This window comes from Staurois parvus, unplaced genomic scaffold, assembly GCF_062004578.1.
Source record: "Staurois parvus isolate SC_StPar_1 unplaced genomic scaffold, SC_StPar_1.0 ptg000145l, whole genome shotgun sequence".
Taxonomy (NCBI): domain Eukaryota; kingdom Metazoa; phylum Chordata; class Amphibia; order Anura; family Ranidae; genus Staurois; species Staurois parvus.
Genome location: NW_028317941.1, coordinates 22,574,491 through 22,598,265, shown reverse-complemented (window position 1 = coordinate 22,598,265; position 23,775 = coordinate 22,574,491). Strand labels below are relative to the sequence as shown.

Sequence of the window (23,775 nt, the reverse complement as noted above, 5' to 3'; positions counted from 1 at the left end):
GTTAAAAAGCAGAAAGTGACAGATGATCTTAAAAGGATGCATTTTTGTTTAGTTTTGGATAGATTGGAAAGGGATTAGAATATTTGTCAGGTTTTTATTGCTGCCTGTGCCACGCTTTGCGAGATTCACCCTTTTTGTTTTGTTTATCATTACAACTGAAAGTTAAATTAAAAGAAAATCCTAAATTATGGGTCATCTCCATAACAGAAACAGTGGCTATCTTACAATGGGGATATTAGTTCTGGTGACAACTTGTTATTCCCTCACTTTGGAGGGATTTCCGCTCACTTCCTATTTTGGCTATGGGACAAGGACATGAAGGGAAATCTCCCCAAAAGGGACACAGATGACAAAAAAAATTACAGTGGTTACAACCCTCCCTTAATCTATCCAAACTTAAAAAAAAAAAAAAAAAAAAAAAAGTTTTGCCTTTAGCTCTATTTTAAACTATAAAATTGTCAGGGGTTAATTTTTTTTAATAAAATAAGGTTTGCATGTAAATTTAGAATAAAAATCATGTGAAATAAGATTGTATTGTATTTAGTATATAAATTCAATCACAAATAACTACATATGGTTTTCAGAATAAAACGTTTTGGCAAGTATATTTTAGGAATTGAGAATTATAGTACTACACCTTCCCACTTCTGACTAGTTCTCTTTAAAACTATATCCATGTTTACAACAATTTCTTGACATAAGCCTTGAGTGCTGGAAGTGACAGATAACCACCAACACCGATACATCTGTTTCTGTGGACATTTGCCTCTTGAGTTACCCAATTTGCCTCCTCAAAACCCTATACTCCCAACAGCCATTTGCAAAACATACACTAACTTTCTCTTAAGGGAAAATGTATAGATGGCTATGAGAAGTGTGGGGTTTTGTGGGGGTAGTTCGCTGTACCAACATTTATCAAATTTTTTTTTTTTTATTAAATGTTGATATTAAAGGATAGGTTCAGTTTTACAAAAACAAATTAAAATGCACATTTTTTTGCAGATTAAAAAAAAAAAAAAAGAATTTTTCTTTTTTTTTTCTTAGGGACTTGTAAAGCATTGCACCCATGATCAGCAGAACATGGGTGTAATGCAACAGCCGAGCAGATAATAGCGCCCTGGCAGTTCATAGAACTACAAAACTGACAGTCGCTAAAACAGTTGGGACAAAAAGCTTTCCCATTCAGAGAACACTGCAAACGAATAACCAGGGCCAGGACATTTAGAACATGTTACACCCTGAATATGAATGTAACATGTTACAAAAGGTGAACTTATCCTTTAACCTATGACTAAATGTCAAACTGGCAGTTAACCACCAAATTATGCAATGAACATTGTTATCCACACATCTCAACACAGAAAAGGCAAGATGGTGACCATAGTCTTAGGTCAGAAAGTGATGATCGTGCTGAAAATTAGAGTTTCTCACCAGAACAAAAAGGTGTGAGAATCTTTCAGTGAGGACAGTTATTTTGAATAGTATCTAAAGGCTTGATTAGCCCTTGCTACCTCTCCAAAAAGTGATCTGCGGTGGAAAACTTTCTAGGAGGAGTTTGACAGGTGGTGAGAAGGCATTAAAACGTAAGCAAAAATTAAGTGCAGTGCTCACTAGTGTTGAAACCCTAATATATACTCAATCACCTTTGTGAAAAATAAACATACTGTGACAAAGTCTTGATGATGAAACACATTGGGTGGAGCTTGATGACATCTCATTGCAACCAGGAAATGCTGTGAAAGCTTTCAAGAACACTTAAAGTGGAGTTCCACTCGACCTATCAAAAAATAAAAGTCAGCAGCTACAAAAACTGTAGCTGCTGACTTTTATAAAACAGCCACTTACCTGTCACTCGGTCCCGTGGTGTGTCCCCCGCAGCCCGTTTCACCGGCCGTCCTGTACTCCAGTGTTGTTATGCAGTATAACTTGAATGGGTCACGATCTGCAGCAGTATCGCCCACAAAATGCAACATGCCTGTTCATTTTGCCACAGCTATGAAGCAAAACAGTGCAACCCTGCAGCCCTGAGTGGCTGCATCTACTTTTTCAGGTACACAGTAACGGGCGAGGAGTAAAACCGCAGCTCAATCACCTGCTTTTACTGCCCAGCCACAGCTGCATGTCCAAGCGAGCCCTTTGATATTCCAAAAGAATGGAGAAATCCCTTCTCACATTTTTCTAGAACAGAAAATAATGGGTTTTAACCCTTCCCTACCCTGCCTATAACAATAAAAGTGAACTACACTTTAAATTATAACCTAATATATTAATTAGTAGACCAGTAGTGTAAGCTATATTTCAATCTAGAATCCATTTACAATTAGATGCTAATACACATAACTAAAACATGTACATTATTCATTAGCAATTGAACAGATGCTTGAATATATTTATACACTTTTGTATATACTTATTTTTCCAAGAGTTTTCAAATAAATATAAGGCAGAAACAGAACAGACAAGTTGAACGTTGGAACTAGATGCTCTCCTCCTTTAGCTACACTTGTGAACCATTTCAGCTGCCGTTGAGTCATTTACTTTAAAGTGGTTGTAAACCCTTACCTATAACAGCTGAAGTGACTAGCCTCAGGTTATACACAGAAATAAAACAAATCCTCCGGCATAAGTTGTACATGTTTATTTGCAGAAATCTTCCTCTAATCAGCCTTCTAAAGCACACAATATACACAGCACCTCTGAGCTCTAGTAGGCGGGGGGTGGAGATCTGACATCATATACTGCAGAACACAGCAGGGAGCTGAATATCACCTGAGACTTGAAAGAGATGAAGCTTTCCCTTTTAGCACAAAGCAAAATATGTACGGAAGGTGGTCTTTCTGGCTGGACTTTGGCTTCAACAGCCAAGCTGTCAAAAGCATGAAGCAGAAAGGAACACAGTAGAGAGAGAATGAGGGGGAAAAAAAAGGGAAAAAAAAAAAGTGGAGAAAGAAAATTGGGGAAAAAAAAAAAAAAAAGAAGAGGGGGAGGGTTGGTATAGACCAGCAGGGCCCACAAAGAGCCAGCTTGGAATCTGACAATGTCAAAGTACCATGCCCTCCTGGGCCAATTTAATGCACTGCAAATCACCAAAATGCCTCTCTATTCTCCAAAGTAGATGGGGCAGGAGCTTAAGGGGGAGAACACATAAGCCAAGCTGAACGGATTCCTTGGAGTGACTTGCAATCTACATCTTTGTATTCCTTACCAATGACAAAGTTGGTGGCTTAAGAAATACACGTCAATTTTTCACACTGGCAATTACACTGCGGACAAAACTTACCGTCATGATTATTTATGTATTCAACTTTCATAGTGTTATTGGACTGAACCCTGACTGGCAGCCCCCAGAGCAGGTGGTTTCAGTGCTAAAGTACAAACTGAATTGCTGAGCTTGAGGATGTTAATCAGCAAGCAGGCTTCCTCTGACTACCACATTCTCTGAAGTGACATGGATCCTGACAGGCTGGCGTCTGTTACCATTACTTTCCATGTCACGAGATAGGATATCCAGGACTACAGTGCCAAGGTGGACAGACTCTAATCCAAGGCTAACTTGGTCTTGGTGCTCAGTGACACGGGGGCAATCCAAGGACAGAGTGGTCTTGTCCCATGCTGTCAGGATGTTTGAGTTGCAACAGTCTTGAATGAAGCGGAGTGTATGGGACTGCCTTGAAAGAGGCTACTATGAGCTTCAGCACCCTTCTGTAGAAACAAATGGAGGGGCATTTCAGGCAACAACTCCTATACCGTGGACTGAAGGGACCAAAGCTTTTCCTGGGGAAGTAATACCAGGGACATATCCAGGACTAGGCCCCTGATATTCCAGGCTTTGCGATGGCACCAGGGTCAAAATCTTAAGATTCAGGACCCTGCCAAAGTCCTCCATGACTTGCAGTATCTGCTGCACACTGGCTCTAAGGTGGGCTCTTGATTGTTCCTGCGAAAGCAGATTGTCCAGCCACCCCAAAATGGGAAACCGCAGAAAACTGAAAACCAGGGCCTGAGCCTTTACATATACTCACGGGTTCAGCACGCGGAGCAACATTACAGGCCGTCCCCACAGTGTGTGGTCCAGCTAAAGGTTCCCAAGGATCAAATATTGTGTTGACTAAAAGTCATCACTATAATGGTTCTGAATAATTTTTTTGTTCCCCAGAAAGATAACCGTTAAATTCCAAAAAGATATGAGCATTTTGGATACCCCTGTGAAGTACATCTTCAGCACTTCTCAGACATCTGCATTATGTAGGCAATGTTGGCAAACTTTCCTCTCTACATTACTGAGTCCATAAGTCACTTTAATGCTTTCCTCATTTCTGTTTATTGCCAAATAAGTCTGTTATTTACTCCCTTTTATTGAGTGGGATAGCCTTAAAAAGGATCTTAAAAGAATCTTCACCCTAGTGAAGAAGTTAGCTACAAATACTGTAGCTACTGACTTTAAATAAAAAGGCACTTACCTGTCCAGGGATCCAGCATCGTCCTCACCCGAGTTCTTTACTAGTCTGGGCTCCTGGCCCTACATCTTTAGTGTGGGAAGTATGTTAAAACTAGGTAACCCCCTCAAAAAAAAAAAAAAAATTCAAAATTTGGAGGTGGGAGGAGGACTTAAAGTGGAACTTAACCCAAAAGGGCAACTTCCGCTTCAAGAACCCAGCACTGTAACAGCGAGGCAAGCCAACAGTCCTCAGTCTTTAATAAGCTCCATTTAGCAACCTGAGTGTTTGTTTACATATATGCGGATTGGATGCGGTTTGAACCGCATCCAATCCACATGACATCTGAAAAAGCATTGCTTCCTATGATGCCTGTTCACATATGTCCAATTTCTGAGAATTGCGACCCGGTTCAGGTGCGGATTGCAGGCTATTAACTTCTATGGGAACTGTTTCTAAACCGCATATGTGCGAACAAGATAAGATCTCTGAGCTAACCCGATGTGAACATGTGAACTACTGGATCAATTAGCTGTGAAACCTGAGCTTCAACCCACATCGCACATGTGTGAATCAGCTTAAGCTTGCATAGAAATTATTCTCCCCGCTTCTGCAGTTCAAGGGAGCAAAAGGATGGGCACAGTACAGGTTCATTCTGAGCTCAAATTATACTGGGCTGTCCTGACAGCTTTGTTTTGCCAGTGTCCAATCTCCCAAAGGCAGCCGAATAACCCTATGTACCTGAAATCACCCCCTATGATATCTTGTAACGTATAATTTTAAAGGATAAGTTCACTTTTTGCACAAAAATAATAAAAGCATATTTTTTTGCAGGTAAAAAAAAACAATGTGCATTTATTATTTTTGTCTGCAGGAGCCTGTAAAGCATTGCACCACCGATCAGCATAGCACTGGTGCCATGCAGGTCTAGTGCAGATCTGTCAGTATATCGGCTTGCCATGCGGAATATACGAGCAAGCAGATATACTGACAGGAAGAATAAATGAACTACCACAGCGCTTCACAGCGCTGTGGTAGTTCATTGAAAACTACAAGCAGACAGCCACTAAGGCTGTCAGGACTTACAGCTCATTCATTTACAGAACTCTGAATGAATGATGCACGGCTGCGCCGTTTTCAAATTTGTCACATAGTACAGGGAACATCCCCCCATACTTATGTCACAGGGAGGGAGGGCAGTGGGCAGCAGCTGCAGCATTGGGAACATGTTACATAGTCCATTCTAAAAACGGGTAGAACATGTAACATGTTCCCAAAGGTGAACTTATCCTTTAAGTTTTCAGCAGGCCCTTTGCCATTACACTTTTTTTCCCCCCTTTTCTCTATCTTTATTGTTGAATGCTCTGTTCTTACAGGCTGCACAGTACTAGGGAAAGTAGCAAAAGCATTCTATTGTCTTAAATTGGTCCATGCACTGTGGTATTTTCACTTTGTGGTGGACATTGCTCCTGCTTAACATTCAACTGAAAAATTTTAAAAGTCAGGCAGAAAACTGACAGCCAAATAGAGGCTGCATCTCTAATCAGATGGCCATAGCCCAGCAGGGGCATTTATCTGTACAGCATGGATGGAGGAAACTGCCTGTAAGCTGAAAATAAATAAAAGCTAATTGTATGGCCAGCTGTGCTGTGAAGTGATGAAAACCCAGACATTGAAAAAAAAAAAAAAAAAAAAAAAGTGTTTAAGGTTATCCAGTTTTAAGTATGGCCACAATTTCAATTTCTAATAACTTAAAACGAGACATTTGAGGTTATTGAAAAAGAAAAAACAAGAACTGAGCGATCATACGACCACTGATAACACAGTTATTGGTCAGCTCTGAGCAGAGTGGTGACTGTCAGTCATAACTTTTTTTTCTCCTCACTGGGGCCGGCACCATATTTACTCGCTCAGCACATGTACTTCTGCTGAGCGTTAAGAGCTTGACACTCCCCTTTCCTGCCGAGCACCCAATCAGTGCTCATCATACTGCAAGGTCTCTCCCCTCCTTGCTGGTCCCTGGGTGTGGTGCTGGAGACAGTCAGGGAGGGGAGGAGGAGATATACAGCACAATGTTAAAAACAATAAAAAGTTTACATCTCCATAAAGCCCCTTTAGTCTATATTAAAAAAAAAAAAAAAAAAAAAGCCCCAGACATTCCCAAAAGCATTTCAGATTTAAATACTGCTTTGATTAAAATTTATTTATTTATTTATTTATTTTTTTAAATCGGGACAAAGTAGATTGGGACCCCGATTTAGTCCCTTGGATAAGTACTTTTTTTTTTTTTTGTTCTTTTTCATTTCCACACCTCTGTGCAACTCCACTGTCTATGAGCAAAAGTGCACTCCAGTGACCCACAAGAGAAATATGGCCCAAGATTTGCTTTTAAAATGTATTGCAAACAGAAATGAGTATTATTTTTTTTTTTAACAACAAAAAGAGACAACGCACACACACACATACAACTACATTTTAGTAATATTTGAGAAAACAATCCAGTTAATTTCAAAAAGGTAAGAAACTCTCTTGCAAAGGGCATTTGTTTTCAAGCTACTTCGGGGCAGCTTAAATCAAGTCAAAACGACTAGAGAAACAAGAAAACACACTTTGAACATGATGGCTGGTACAGAACTCCTAAATTCACTAAATTAATCAATTTTAACATTTAAATTTCCGAACATTTAAAAAGAAACCACAACAAGCATTTACACAATAAGGGGAAAAGACTCACCTTTGGGGAACGTGGGTCAGGAGGACGGGCAAACAGCTCATCTTCTGCCAACTGCACTCCAGCTGGGACAGTCTCTGATGGACGTGTACCATTGTAGATATGAAATTTACAATGAGGATTTAAGGCCATTGCTAGTAGTTCAAGGAGAGGAAACCAATCTTGGGAAAGCTTGGCCACACATAATTCCACAAGGCGATGGGTATTGTTAATTATACACCTCTGTATTAAGAGAACACAAAAAACCAACAAGAAAATCAGAAACTAAAATTTTTGCTTTGCATAAGTCAATACACATCACACATTTCCAGCCAAAGAGATATTAGCATACAAAAAGGTCTGAACAGCCTGCTGTTCGTAAAATGTAAAGGACTGACTAGCTAATTTTTTCTCAAAAAAGAAAAAAGGTGAATTCACAACATCCTAGCACACATGTGGTCCCTGCTGCATTTACCTTATACGGGCCTCATCTTTTGACACCCTCTCCAGCCAGTAACAGCTCAGCAATTTAAAACTTCAATGAAGGCTGTAATGCAGCATTAATGCCTACAGTGGCAAGTGCTAATTGCTTCATACCGATCACATGACTGCCCTTACTAATATCAGCATATCAGTGTGAAGGCAGCCTTATAGGGGGCTCAGAAAAGGGTTCATTAACAATTGCAGTTTGGGGGGTGTTAAAACCCCATAGTTAAGACGTGTTTTACCACCCCCGCCCCAACCGCATCCCCTGTAGCTGCATTGGCCAGGGATGTACACAAAATGTTGCAGCGGGAGTTATATGCCCTGTCATGGTTGGTGGATGTAGCACCTGCTAAGCATGACCCATTCAAGTAAATAAGGCCACTCTGCATTTGCCCTGCAACCTTGTGCATTACAACAAATGAGGTGTTAAAACAGGCAGTATTATGTCCCTTTCTCACCTCCTGATTTACCCCCTTGGACCCATTTGCAGGACCGCTTGCAGTGTGGCCTCATTTGCTTTAATTTGGTCACTAGTTGATGGGGGGGTAACACCCACCAAAATGCAACATGGTGTTTAATTTCTGCTGCGTCATGTGTACAACTTTAGCTCAGCAGCTAAAGGGGGTAGGGATAGGGAGCAGTAAAACCCTGACTCAACAGAAGGGTTTTACCACCCCCCAACTTTATGTAAGAACAAGCCCTAAGGGTGTTGTTGCCGAATGCATTTAAGGGCTCATTCACAAAAGCAGTAGGCACTGTTGCTCCTCTGAAAACGGATATGAGCGTGTTTGACAGGTGGTCAGGAGGTGATATTTTGCCTCAACACATGATTTAAATTCATGATTGCCGCACAAGGTACACGATTGCGACACAGTAGTACGACAATTAGAGATTGAAATCAGGTGTTAGGAGGAGACACTTTGCCCGGTGATCTTTGACTTCTCCCATGTTGTTCAGGTAGATCTCGACCTCTTTAACTAGTTGCCGACCGCAGATAGCCGAATGACGGCTGCACTGCGGCCGGCCAGTTCTGAGTGGACGTCATATGACGTCCCCCCAGAACGCGCTCTTCTGCGCGCCCCAGGGGGCACGCACCTGGCGATCTCCGTGATCGATGTGTCCTACGGACACAGCTGATCACGTGATGTGGTAAAAGGCCAATCACAGCGGCCTTTTACCACGTGATCAGCGGTGTCCAATGACACGCTGATCACAGGGAAATGCAAGTGCCGGTTCTCGGCTGCACTTTCCTCACGCTGTCAGATCGTGAGGAAAGTACCGCCGAGAACGGCAGTTGTCAGAGCGGGGATCGGCACCGATCATCAGGGCACCGATCATCAGCAATGCCACCCGCAAGTTCCGCCCACCTGTGCCCAGCAGTGCGCCCACAAGCTCTGCCCACCTGTGCCCAGCAGATCACCCACCTGTGCCACTCTGCAGTGTCACACACCTGTGCCCAGCAGTGCCACCCACCTGTGCCCAGCAGTGCCACCCACCTGTGCCCAGCAGTGCCACCCACCTGTGCCCAGCAGTGCCACCCACCTGTGCCCAGCAGTGCCACCCACCTGTGCCCACCCACCAGTGCTGCCCACCAGTGCCGCCCACCAGTGCCACCCACCAGTGCTGCCCACCAGTGCCGCCCACCAGTGCTGCCCACCAGTGCTGCCAGTCAGTGCCCAGGGGTTGTGCCAGTCAGTGCCGCCAGTCAGTGCCCAGGGGTTGTGCCAGTCAGTGCCGCCAGTCAGTGCCCAGGGGTTGTGCCAGTCAGTGCCGCCAGTCAGTGCCCAGGGGTTGTGCCAGTCAGTGCCGCCAGTCAGTGCCCAGCAGTGATGCCAGTCAGTGCCGTCTATCAGTACCCATCATCAGTGTCACCTATCAGTGCCGCCTATCAGTGCTGCATATTAGTGCCGCCTATCCGTGCCACCTCATTAGTGCTGTCTATCAGTGTCGCCTATCCATGCCACCTCATTAGTACTGCCTATCAGTGCCCTTTAGTGCTGCCCATCAGTGCCGCCTATCAGTGCCCATCAGTGCTGCCTCATCAACGTACATCAGTGAAGGAGAAAAAATACCTGTTTGAAAAAAAAAAAAAGTTTCTTTGTTTCTATTATAAAATTTTTCAAATTTTTTGCACTTTTTTTATTTATAGCGCAAAAAGTAAAGCGCCCAGTGGCGATTAAATACCACCAAAAGAAAGTTCTATTTGTGAGAAAAAAATGATCAAAATTTCATATGGGTACAATGTTGCATGACCGCGCAATTGTCAAACTGCGGCAGCGCTGAAAGCTGAAAATTGGCCTGGTAAATAAGGGGGTATAAGTGCCTGGTAGGCAAGTGGTTAAGGTTGCCTACCCTTGATATAGGGTATATGCAGCTGGTACCAGAGGGGTGCAGAAGATGTTGGTTAGTTTGCCTTTTAACCACTTGCCCTCCTGAGGATTTATCCCCCCTCCTCACCAGGCCATTTTTTGCGTTACTATGCTGCTTAATTTTAACTGACAATTGCACGCTCATGCAACGCTGCACCCAAATGAAATTTATGTCCTTTTTTTCCCCCCACAAATTGAGCTCTCTTTTGGTGGTATTTGTTCAACTGTGCGTTTTTTATTTTTTGCACTATAAAAAAAAAAAAAAAAAAAAAAAAAAGACAATTGAGGAAAAAAAATCTATTTTTAAATCAAATTTAGTCATAAATTTAGGCCAAAATGTATTCTTCTACACGTCTTTGCTAAAACAAAAAAAAAAAAAAAAAACACAAAAAAACAATACGTGTAAATTAACTGGTTTACGTGAGTTATAGCATCTACAAATGGCAGTAGCGATACTGGAATTTTTTTTTTTATACTAGTAATGGCAGCGATCAGTGACTTATGGCGGGACTGCAGCAGGCACGGGGGGGGGGGTGGACGTGAAAGTTATAGCGTTTACAAATGGCGGTATAGATACTGGGATTTTTTATTTATTTTTTTACCAGTAATGGGGGCGATCAGCAACTTACAGCAGGACTGCGGCAGGCATTCAGACACTGGGGGGAACTGACTCGGTGTCACTGACATCCCTAGTGACACCAATACAGTGATCAGTGCCAAAAAAACACTGACTGTAGTAAAGGCACTCGGCAGAAAGGGGTTAAAATGAGGGGCAAGCAAGGGGTTAACTGTGTGCTGTTTTACATAGTGCTGTGTCCGCGTGCTTCACTGCAAGCACACTGCTTTGCATGGCTGTGCTGTGCGCACGTACCCCCTACCCGGAAATGCAAAATCAAATATATATATATATACATACATACATATACACACACACATATACACACATATACACACACGTGATTTTGCAGCGCCTGTGTCGCCCTGTAGCCCTATAGGGCGGTCGGGAAGCAGCTAAATTTTTGCAAAATGATGAACTCTTTGAGCATCTAAGTAAACAAAGGTCAACACTGCTGTAATGTTAATAAAAAAATACTAGGGGAACAAATAAAAAAAAAAAACACAACTTACATGGATCTCAAACTTCCAGCCACTCACTGCCTCATCAGTAAGAATTTTTGTAAAAGATATTGTTAAACCATCTCTAAAGAATCGTTGGCATGCTTCACTTTTCACATCAAGGCCTATACAAAAGGTAAGAAAATGAACAGTGCATTAATAGAAACCATAACTTTGAAGTACAAGCCACTATAAATAAAAAAAATAAATAACCACGGTTAAACAAGTGTTACCCTTAACCCCCAAAAAATCCAAAGCCTGCCCTCCAGGACTTTAATTTTTTTTTAATCTGCACCTCTGATATGGTACATCTTGTTTCAATCCCACCCTGTCTGCAGTGACAGAGGTCACAGTCTACCAAGTGAGGTTCTGGGCTCATCTTCCTGTAACTGGAGCCCAGGAATCATACCAGCCCATTTAGGACAAACTGATGCAGATTGGCGACTCCCTGGGGGAGATTTACTAAAACTGTAGCGTGCAAAATATGGTGAAGGTCTGCAGAGAAATCAGCTTCCAGGTTTTATTGTCAAAGCTTAATAGAATAGGCTGAAGCGACAAGCTGGTTGGCTACCATGCATAGCTGCACCAGATTCTGAGATGCAAAAGTTGCTCTCATCAGAAAAGAGGACTTTGGACCACTGAGCAACAGACTAGGTCTGTTTTTCTTTAGACAGTTTTCTTTAGTCAGACACTTCTGACGTTGTTTGTTGTTCAGGAGCAGCTTGACAAGAGGAATACGACATTTGAAGCCCATGTCCAGGATTCATCTGTGTGTGGTGGCTCTTGATGCACTGACTCCAGCCTCAGTCCACTCCTTGTGAAAGTCCCCAACACTTTTGAATGGCCTTTTCCTGACAATCCTCTCCAGGCTGCGGTCATCTCTGCTGCTTGTGCACCTTTTCCTTCCACATAACTTTCTATTAATGTGCTTTGATACAGCACTTTGGGAACATCCAACTTCTTTTGCAATGACCTTTTGCGGCTTTCCCTCCTTATGGAGGGTGTCAATGATGGTTTTCTGCACAACTGTCAGGTCAGCAGTCTTTCCCATGATTGTGATTCCTACTGAACCAGACTGAGAGACCATTTAAAGGCTCAGGACCCTTTGCAGGTGTTATGGCTTAATTAGATGATTAGAGTGGAACACTTTGAGCCAAGAATATTGCACCTTTTCACAATATTCTCATTTTCTGAGATTGTGGATTTGGGGTTTTCATGAGCTGTAAGCCATAATCATCACAATTATGACAAATCACAGCTTGAACTATCTTGCTTTGCATGTAATTAGTATCTCATATATTAGTTTCACCTTTTAAGTTGCATTACTGAAATAAATTAACTTTTGCACGATATTCAAATTTTTTGAGTTTCACCTGTATTTGTATACTTTCTAGTAACCATTAAAGCTATATTATCTCTGTATACAGGATAGGTAAAAAGGATACAAAAAAAACTTTATATAATCACAGATTTCCTAAACCACACATTTGGATAAAGCTGTCCCATTAGAACTTTCAGTTTTCTCTAACGTATTCCATATATCATGGGGTTTCCAAAAACTTATACAAAACATTTGCCCTTTTGATTAAAAACTTTAATCAAAAAGGCTCTGGTAGCACCCTGATAAGCATTATCTAACCACTTAAATTAAAATCTAAAAAAAAGAAAACAACAGATCTTCTATTACGTAAAGTACATAAACTACTCTACCTCTACTGGTAGATATCTCCTTTGTTTTAGAAAGCTTACCTTTTTTACTAAGATCAATAGCAGCTTCTAAAAGAACTTCTAATTCACCTTTAGGCAAAACTGGAACAACCCAGCGAGGTCTAAAAGTTAAAAGGAAAAAAAAAGCGCCATTATATAAAGATATACAAAAGAACAAAAACACATTTTTTTTAATCAGAGAGAAACAGAACTACAAATAAAACTGCACATTGATGAGGTGGGGGGCGGCTTTATTGAGTTACTTTGGAAAGTGTACTGAGATGTCAGGCCAGTTGACCTTTATTTTCCTTCATTTGCCAGAATTTCAATGTCACCAACCTAATGGACAGTTATTTTGGCAAAAATTAATGCTTTAAGTATCTATAGGGGAAAAAAAGTGTTCCCTGCATAAATGCATAGTAGTGTACAGTGCATCCAGAACGTATTCACAGCGCTTAACTTTTGCCACATTTTCTTCTGTTACAGCCATTCCAAAATGGATTAAATTCATTTTTTTCCCTCAACATTCTAAAAAAACAATACCCCATAATGACGTGAAAGAAGTCGGTTTTGAAATCTTTGCATTTTATTAAAAATAAAAAACAACAATAAGTATTCACAGCCTTTGCCACGACACTTAAAAGCTCTGGTGCGTCCTGTTCCCACGGATCATCCTTGAGATGTTTCCACAACTTGATTGGAGTCCACCTGTGGGAAATTCAGTTGATTGGACAGGATTAGGAAAGGCATAAACCTGTCTATATAAGGTCCCAGAGTTAACAGTGCATGTCAGAGCACAAATCAAGCAATGAAGTCCAAGGAATTGCCCGTAGACCTCCGAGACATGATTGTATCAAGGCACAGATCTGGGGAAGGGTACAGAAAAATTTCTGCAGCATTGAAAGTCCCAATGAGCACAGTGGCCTCCATCATCCATAAATGGAAGAAGTTTGGAACTTCCAGGAATCTTCCTAGAGCGGGCCACCTGGCCAAAATGAGCAGTCGAGGGAGAAGGGCCTTAGCCAGGGAGGTAACCAAGCACTCTATGGTCACTATGAAACAGCCCCAGCGTTTCTCTGTGGAGAGAGGAGAACTTCCAGAACAACCATCTCTGCAGCACTCCACTAATCAGGCCTGTATGGTAGAGTGGCCAGACGGAAACCACTCCTCAGTAAAAGGCAAAATGGCAGCCCGCCTGGAGTTTGCCAAAAAGGCACCCGAGGAGCTCAAAGACCATGAGAAACAAAACTCTCTGGTCCGATGAAACAAAGATTTAACTCTTTGACCTGAATGCCAAGCGTCATGTCTGGAGGAAACCAGGCACCACTCACCACCTGGCCAATACCATCCCTACAGTGAAGCGTGGTGGTAGAATCCAGTTGTGGGGATGTTTTTCAGCGACAGGAACTGGGAGACTAGTCAGGAATGAAGGAAAGATGAATGCAGCAATGTACAGAGACATCCTTGATGAAAACCTCTGGACCTTAGCCTGGGCCGACGGTTCATCTTTCAACAGGACAACGACCCTAAGCACACAGCCCACATAACAGAGTGGCTACGGGCCAACTCTGTGAATGTCCTGGAGTGGCCCAGCCAGAGCCCACACTTGAACCCGATTGAACATCCCTGGAGTGATCTGAAAATGGCTGTGCACCGACGCTCCCCATCCAACCTGATGGAGCTTGAGAGGTACTGCAAAGAATGGGAGAAATTGCTCAAAAAATAGGTGTGCCAAGCTTGTAGCATCATACTCAAAACGACTTGAAGCTGTAATTGGTGCTAAAGGTGCTTCAACAAAAACATTGAACAAAGGCTGTGAATGCTTATGTACATGTGTTCTCTTTTTTTCTTTTTTAATAAATTGCAAAGATTTCAAAATTAACTTATTTCATGTTGTCATTACAGGGATGTGGAAATGTTTTAAAACACTACTTGTCCAAGGACTACATCTGGCTCCCAAACTACTTGTCCCTTATGACAATCTACTTGTCCTGATAAAAAAAAAAAATAATTTTAACCAAAACTGTATTTAACCACTAGCCTACAGGGCACTTATACCCCCTTCCTGCCCAGGCCAGTTTTCAGCTTTCAGTGCTGTCACATTTTGAATGACAATTGCGCGGTCATGCAACACTGTACCCATATGAAATTTTTATAATTTTTTTGAGACAGATAGAGCTAGCTTTCTTTTGGTGGTATTTAATCACCTCTGGGTTTTTTCTTAGTTTTTGTAAAAAATTTTGTAAATAAGTGATTTTTCTACTTCACTGATGTGCGCTAATAAGGCTGCAGTGATGGGCACTGATAGGTGGCACTAATGGGCACTGAAAGGCAGCACTGATGTGCATTGATAGGCGGCACTGACAGGTGGCACTGAAAGGCAGCTCAGATGGGCACTGATGTGGCATTGATGGGCACTGACAGGTGGCACTTCTGGGGCCACACTGATCATCAGTGCCTTGATTATCAGTGCCCATTTCCCCTCCGAGGAATGCCGATTACCGTCTCTCCTCTCGAGCTGTCAGAGTGACAGCTTGTGAGGAGAGAAATGCTGATAACCGGCATGTCCCTATTTACATGCGATCAGCTGTGCTTCTAAACGCAAACGTGCATTAACGCGGCTAAACGCGTTATGCAAACGCAGCAAAACTGACTTTTTTTAACCTACGTTTTCCAGCAGTCAAGTTTCCATCGTTCAGAAGAGTTTTCCAAACGCCCCATGTACATGAACCCTTAGGCTGTAACATAACATGTGGCAAAAGTTAAGCGCTGTGAATAGTTTCTGGATGCACTTTACATTAAATGCAGGGTGCTTAGATACAACCAAAAGTTTTCTGCACATTTAGTGTTAACAATTCTTGGAACCACACAGAGGGCATTTGTATTGTTCCCTCCATCCCCTCCCAAATACACTGCTCAAAAAAATTAAAAGGAACACTTTTTTTATCAGAGTATAGCATCAAGTCAATTAAACTCCTGAGATATTAATCTGGTCAGTTAAGTAGCAGAGGGGGTTGTTAAGCAGATTTAGCTGCTTTGGTGTTTAACAGGTGCACTAGATGGGCAAAAAAGAGATGACCCCCAAAACAGGAATGGTTTTACAGGGGAGGCCACTGACATTTTTCTCCCTACTCATCTTTTCTGACTGTTTTTCACTAGTTTTGCATTTGGCTAGGGTCAGTGTTACTACTGGCTGCGTGGGGCGATACCTGGACCCTACAGAGGTTGCACAGGCAGTCCAACTCTTAAAGGATGGCAAATCAATAAGTGCTATTACCAGAAGGTTTGCGGTGTCTCCAAGCACAGTCTCAAGAGCATGGAGGAGATTCCAGGAGACAGGCAGTTACTCTAGGAGAGCTGGACAGGGCCGTAGAAGGTCCTTAATCCATCAGGACTGGTATCTGCTCCTTTGTGTAAGGAGGCACAGGATGAGCACTGCCAGAGCCCTACAAAATGACCTCCAGCAGGCCACTGGTGTGAATGTCTGACCAAACAATCAAACAAACTTCATGAGAGTGGCCTGAGGGCCTGACGCCCTCTAGTAGGCCCTGTGCTCACTGTCTGGCAACAGTTCAATATGCCATTGAACACCAGAATTGGCTGGTCCGCCACCTGCGCCCTGTGCTTTTCACAGATGAGAGCAGGTTCACCCAGAGCACATGTGAAAGACGTGAAAGACGCAAAAGAGTCTGGAGAAGCCGTGGAGAATGTTATGCTGCCTCTAACATCATTCAGCATGACCGTTTTGGTGGTGGGTCAATGATGGTCTAGGAAGGTATATCCATGGAGGAATGCACAGACCTATACAGGCTAGACAATGGCACCCTGACTGCAATTCGGTATCGGGATGAAATCCTTGGACCCAAAGATGTCAGGCATGCATACAAGCACGTGGGGGCCATACAAACTACTGAATACCGTAATGAAATTTCAGCAAAATGGACTAGCCTGCTGCATAATTTTTTCACTTTGATTTTCTGAGTATCTTTGAATTCAGTCATCTGTAGCTTGATCATTTTCATTTCCATGAAATAAGGCATCCTTTACGTTCCCAACACATTACCCAGTCCATATCAGTATTGATATCCAGCATATTTTTCCCCATTGAGATCTGTGTTTTCAAAGTATTCCTTTAATTTTTTTGAGCAGTGTTTTTTTTTTTCAACGTTATCTTTATTCATATTTTAACATTTCCAAAAATACAAATTTTCAAAAACGATCAAGTGGACTTAATATGGCATTTTCCAGAGTTGTGAACAATGAACAATATAATAACCATACTTAAAGGTATAATACCAAATAAAAATTGGTCTTACAATAGTAACAAATCAGAGGACAATCTCACACGTATAACAGGTTCATACAGGTTGTTCTATAGCATGCAGACTGGGTATTGAGATAGCGACTGGGGAAAAAAAATTACTGGGGCTCTGTTTTTCCCCCTTTTACCAAATGGGTGTAGTGAGTATCCCCTCGGGTGAGGGGGATAATTCCCCACAGCAGGAGGAGAGTCAGGTATTCTAAGTTTGCCCATGGTGTTGTCAGATTGGATATGGCATACCAAGCAGTAAACTAAAATGTGGTCATAAGGTGTCGGATTTAATTCAGCACTTGTGATTTTTCTTAAAAACAAAAAAAACACAACACAAAGCATATCTAATAGTCCATAGAATTTGACTGTATAAATACTACTAGATTATGAGAATAAATACACACCTGTTGATCATGTCATCCAGCTTAGCCAAGTCAGTGTGGGGAAAGGCGGGTTCCTCATCCTCCAATGGAGGAGGTGCATCTCCTTGTGTCTGATCATCTGGAGGGCTGACTGGGGAGTTTTCATTGGAAGAATCAGGTGAAGAAGTCTGCCCAAAACATGAACACATCTCATTACTCTTCAGTGCACTTCATCACCCCCTAGCTTAGCATATCTAAACAAAATTTTAGGTACTAAAACACAAAAGAAAAAAAATCCCCACACACCACAACACACTAATTGCAACCACAATCAAATTTCTTATAAACTTTATAAACAGACTCTTTAGTAAGGATAATTTGACACAACAGATTTAAAAATAAAAGCCCTGTAGCTAAAATAACTGAAATAAAAAATATGGTGCTGTTGGTTTTTTCCATGTTAAAGGATAAGTTCACCCTTTCGAGGAGAATTCACTTTTCATAATAGAAGCGTTTTCCAATGCCATTTCTGGCCCAGCCATCCCAATGAGCTTTTTTTATTCAGTTTCTGAGATTTTGTCTGGAGTTTCAGATTGCATAATTTCCCGTAGATGGTCACTCGTTCACTTTCTGTACGCTACCTCCCAGAAGCCTTCACTTCCTTGCTGCATCACAGAAGAGGGTGTGATAGGGTGTGTGCACCACACCTTTATTACAATACTACCTTCTTCCCATCAGCTATGTAGTAAAAAGACCTGTCTGATTTGATACAAATTGAATAGATTGTTCAGGTGTGTCCTCCTATTCCATAGTTCTGGTAAATACAAAAGAAATTGTACAGATTGCACAGTGTATGGAGATCTTTATACAAGTACATAGGAGTGAGTGGATGGAGACACCTCATTTGTCAAGCCCCGTTCACATTTCCATGTAATGAAGACTCACATTCTCGCATGCATTTGTTTTGGGTGTTTTGGAGCGTTTTTACTCGTCACGAATAGGGCAGCCCATTCACTTGAACGGTCTCTGCCCTACACACAACAATCGCCCCAGAAAAGCTCTAGAACTTTTTTTTGGAGCAGAGCACGATGGGTTACCGCAGTTTTTGATGGAGCACGTTTTTCGTCTTTTTTTTCCAGTTACACACAAAGGGCAGCCCATTTATTTCAATGGGCTACGCTACACGTGCCGAAGTAGCTCATAGGACATTTTGGCGTTTTTTCATGTGGCAAAATGTGTTTGTTTCTGTGTTTGGTGTGCCATTAACAAGGACACTGAAAGAGCAACTAGCTAATTTTAGGTGTATAAATGTGGCCCATACACTGATTGTACAACCTCTGTAAAACCTCCTTTAGATTTACCAAAACTATAAAATAGGACACAGCATTTATCATATCACTCTATATCCAATCAAGCAGACCCTTGCATTACATCAGGGGTGTCCCGTGGACTGCATGCGGCCTGAGCCCATCAGAAGGGATGGGGGTAGCCAGGCTAATGTATGTGGGGAGAGATCCCAAAGATGCTGTGAAAAAATAGTTGATGGGTGAAGGGTGTATACTAAGGAGGTCAATGCAGGATGTGTATTCTAATGAGATCAGCTGGTAATCTGCTTTTTCAATTCCTGGAATGAGGACAGAGGAGCCAGTAGCACCAAGAAAGCATTCTAAGACATTTAGGGCTAAGGTAAGGCCTTGCTCTCCAGATCAAAGAGAGCTTGTATATTTTTAAAACTGAGGTAAATTAACCACTTTCCTTCCAGAGGATTTCCCCCTGTCCTGACCAGGCCATATTTTGCAATACGGCGCCGAGTTACTTTAACTGACAATTGCGCGGTCATACAATGCTGCACAAAATGAAATTTATGTCCTTTGTTCCCCCCACAAATAGAGTTTTTCTTTTGGTGGTATTTGATCGCATGTGCGTTTTTTATTTTTGAGCTATAAGGTGAAAATATATATAAATATATATATATATTTTTTTTTTTTTTTTTTACTTTTTGCTATTAACCACTAGCCTACAGGGCACTTAAGCTCCCTTCTTGCCCATTCCAATTTCTAGCTTTCAGCGCTGTCACACTTTGAATGACTATTGCGTGGTGATGCAACACTGTACCCATAAAAAATTATTTTTTTGTGATAGAGCTTTATTTTGGTGGTATTTAATCATCTCAGGGTTTTTTATTTTTTCTTAAACCAAAAACCACTGGGAATTTTGGGGGGGGGGGAAAAAACACTTTTTTTCTTAGTTTTTGTTATAAAATTTTGTAAATAAGTGATTTTTCTCCATCACTGATGTGCACTAATGTGGCTGCAGTGATGGGCACTGATAGTTGGCACTGATGGGCATTGACAGGCATCACTGATGGGCACTGAAAGGCAGCACTGACTGGCACTGATAGGTGGCATTGATTGGCATTGATAGGTGGCACTGACTGGCAGCTCAGATGGGCACTGATGTGCACTGGTAGGCACTGATGGGGCACTGGCAGGTGGCATGGATGAGCACTGACAGCTGGCACTGATGGACACTGACAGGTGGCACTGCTGGGGCTACACAGATCATCAGGGCACACTGATCATTAGTGCCCTGATAATCAGTGTACATGTCCCCTCTGAGGGATGCCGATTACCAGCTCTGCTCTCCTCTCGAGCTGTCAGCGTGACAGCTCGTGAGGAGAGAAATGCCGATAACCGTCATTTCCCTATATAAATGCGATCAGCTGTGATTGGACACAGCGCACCACCGATTGCCGCGCTGTGCGGTTAGAATGGGACGACGTCATATGACTTCCTCCTAGAACGAGAGAACTGCCTTGTGCCCGTCATTACACTATATGGCGGACGGGAGGTGGTTAAACATGTCCACAAAATTTTTTTTCTCAAAATTTAGTAGGGATGCACCGAAACATATTGAATAAAATTAGCCGATAAAGGAGACTGCACTGCAGGTAGGTAGGTAGGTGTGTGTGTGTGTGTGTGTGTGTGTGTGCACGATGGCTAAGAAAGCAGGAGGAGCAGTGTATACAGTGACTGGCTGTCAGTATATGTCAGTGCCTGTTTTTTAATGTAATTACCAGCTTTTTTTTTTTTCTTCACTATAGCTCACAGAACTAGCTGTCACTCCCCCCAACTAAAAGAAACGTTTCCTTTTAGTTTCTTTCCCTGAGTTAAAAGAAACAAAAGTTTACTTTAGCTCTGGGGAAAGTGACAGCTAATTCTGTGAGCTATAGTGAAGTAAAAAAAAAAAAAAAAAGCCAGCAATTGCATTTAAAAGTCGGCATCGACATATAGTGACAGAGCCAGTGAGGAAGCCTCTCTGTATACATTGCTCCCTCACTGTATACACTGCTACTTTCCTGCTCCCTACTTGCACACACTGCCCCCCACAAGGAGGACATGTCACTCATGCTTACTGTCCTTCAGATTTTAGGGGGGCCTGACTGTGCCTAGTGGGAGTAAACAATGTCAATCTTTGGAATTAGAGAAATATATGGAAGCTCCCTGTGATACCTGCCAGCATCCCCTAAATTAGAGCATAATAAAGGAATATTTCCCCATTAGGTGGGACTTTAATGGCAGAAATTGACAAAATATTGAAAGAAAAATATTTATTTTAACCAAGTCATTAAAAGTATAAAACAGACTCCCAATAAAGATAATACATAGATATTGTCTAATCACATACATATTACATACAGATATACATTTATTACAGAAAGTTTAAATATGCCTACTCTGAAAACCTCTCTTCAGGGAAGCCTATCCTGCCCTCAGCTAATATTGGAATCTTCTACTCTTCCTACCAGTCCATCCCCCACAGTTACTGCCTCTTGTACCACTAGCCCTTCCCTGCTAGATTGTAAGCTCCAAAGGAGCAGGGCCCTCCTATACCTCTTGTATTGAACTGTATTGTTGCTGTATTGTCTCCCTTTATATTGTAAAGCGCTGAGCAAACTGTTGGCGCTATATAAATCCTGTATAATAATAATATAATATGCTATCACATAGGGGACTATTGGTCCCCTATGAGATCATAATAAAATCATAAGTTTAAAAAAAAAAAAATACACATTAAAAGTAGAAAAAAAAATTTTTGGAGCCTCCCACCCCCACGTATGCAGACATTTCAGTTTTGGTTTGGCATTCGGCCACATGCATTCTGAATTTTTGGTATTGGTTTCAGCACCAGAATTTTAATTGTAAGTTAGTCATAAATTTAGCCCAAAATGTATTCTGCCACGTCTTTGCTAAGAAAAATCCCAATACATTTAAATTAATTTGTTTATGTGACAGTTATAGCGTTTACAAATGGTGGTATATATACTGGGTTGTTTTTTCCTTTTTACTAATAATGGCAGCGATTAGCAACTTATAGCGAGACTGCGGAAGGCATTCTGACACCGGGGGGGGGGGGGGGGGGGGGGGGGGGGTTAGGGGGGTGGAGGACTGACACAAATACAGTGACTAGTGCTAATAAAAAACACTGGCACTGTACTAATGGCACTGGGCAGAGAGATGTTAACGTGTGGGGCAAAGGTTTACCTGTATGCTGTGTGAGTACTTTACACTGTAAGCACACTGCTTTGTATGGCTCTGCTACGCAGAGCCATACAAAGCAGTGTGCAGGAGCTGACAGGGAAGAGACCTGTGTTTATACACAGGTCTCTCCGGGGGATACTTGGTAATCACCGGCCGGGACCTGGTGATTGACGGCTAAGGCCGCAAATTGCAGAGCTGGTAGGGCGTGTGCGCCCCCTACCTGGAACTGCAAAATTATGTGATATATATACATACATACATACATATATATATACATACATACATACATACATACATACATACATACATACATACATACATACATACATACATACATACATACATACATACATATATATATATATATATACACACACACATACACATATATACACACACACACATATATACACACACACACACACACACACACACACGAGTTTGCACACCCGTGCCGCCCTGTAGCAGTATTTCTGATATGGGGCGGCGCGGAAGCAGTTAATGGCATATATTAGTACAGTGTCAGTGCTTTTTATTAGCACTGAACACTATTAGTATTATTGGGATATCAGTGGCAGTTAGTCCCTACCCAGTGTCAGAATTCCCTCACATTCCCACTATAGGTTGCTGATCACCGCCATTACTAGTAAAATTGAAAGAAAAAAAAAAAAAGTATATATACACCGCCATTTGTAGATGCTATAACTTTCACGTAAACCAATTCATTTACATGTATCAACTTTTTTTTTTTTTTTTTTTAGCAAAGACATGTAGCAGAATACATGTTGGCCTAAATTTACAACATTTTTTTGTTTTTACTGGATAGGTTTTATAACAGTCAAAAATATTGTTTTGCTTTTTTCTTCAAAATGGACGGTCTTGTTTGTTTATAGCACAAAAAAAATAAAACACGCACAGGTGATCAAATACCACCTAAAGAAAGCTCTATTTTTTGGGGGGGGGGGGGGGGGAACAACAATTTCATGTACAGCGTTGCACGACTGCGCAATTGTCAGATTAAGTAACACCATGCCGTATCGCAAAAAATGGCCTGGTCAGGAAGGGGGGTAAATCCACTGGAGTGCAAGTGGTTAGAGAGGCCGATAGGATTTGAGATTAAGCAGGGCATAATTGTCATTCTGGGATTTAAAAAAAAAAAAAAAAAAAGTACCGTATTTTTCGCACCATAAGACGCACTTTTTTCCCCCCAAAAAAGGGGGGGAAAATGTCAGTGCGTCTTATGGAGCGAATATGGAGCGGCCGGTCCGGTATTTCCACTGCCGCCGTGTCAGAATACCGGGCCGGCCGCTCAGCTCTACAGCGGAACCTTATCGAGAGGACTGCTGACCTTTGGGGAGGGGGGGGAGCGGGTACCTGAATTTGACAGATACCCTCTCCCACTTCTGTGGAGTTGTTCTTTCATCTTACCCGTTCCTCTATCCAGCGGCGCGGTCTTCCCGGCTTCTGTAGTGTGGGCATGACAGCCGGGTGCCAAGTGCGCATGCGCAGGAAGCGGTGCTTTTTGTGAATGGTAAGGCGGCACCTGGGACACATGACAGATCCCAGAAGCCGCCGGACCAATCACAAAGCGCAAGTGCTTCTCGCTCATGCGCACTGGGCACCCGGCTGTCATGCCGAGCGCCATTACAGAAGCCGGGAAGACAGCGCGCGGCTGGATAGAGGAACAGGTAAGATGAAAGAACAACTCCGCGGAAGTGGGAGCGGGTATCTGTCAA

General features: G+C 42.2%; 1 protein-coding gene across 4 annotated transcripts in view; it reads right to left on the bottom strand.

Moving 5' to 3' along the window:
- USP9X (ubiquitin specific peptidase 9 X-linked) overlaps positions 1-23,775 on the bottom strand; it is a 290,448-nt gene that overhangs the window by 187,595 nt on the left and 79,078 nt on the right. For all 4 annotated transcript variants that reach the window (XM_089673929.1, XM_089673926.1, XM_089673928.1 and 1 more), the window contains exons 3-6: positions 17,541-17,686; positions 12,867-12,946; positions 11,130-11,242; positions 7,171-7,389 (exon numbers count right to left, since the gene is read on the bottom strand). In XM_089673929.1, the coding sequence (XP_089530055.1) occupies positions 7,171-7,389; positions 11,130-11,242; positions 12,867-12,946; positions 17,541-17,686 (558 nt within the window). The remainder of the gene's footprint in view (positions 1-7,170; positions 7,390-11,129; positions 11,243-12,866; positions 12,947-17,540; positions 17,687-23,775) is intronic.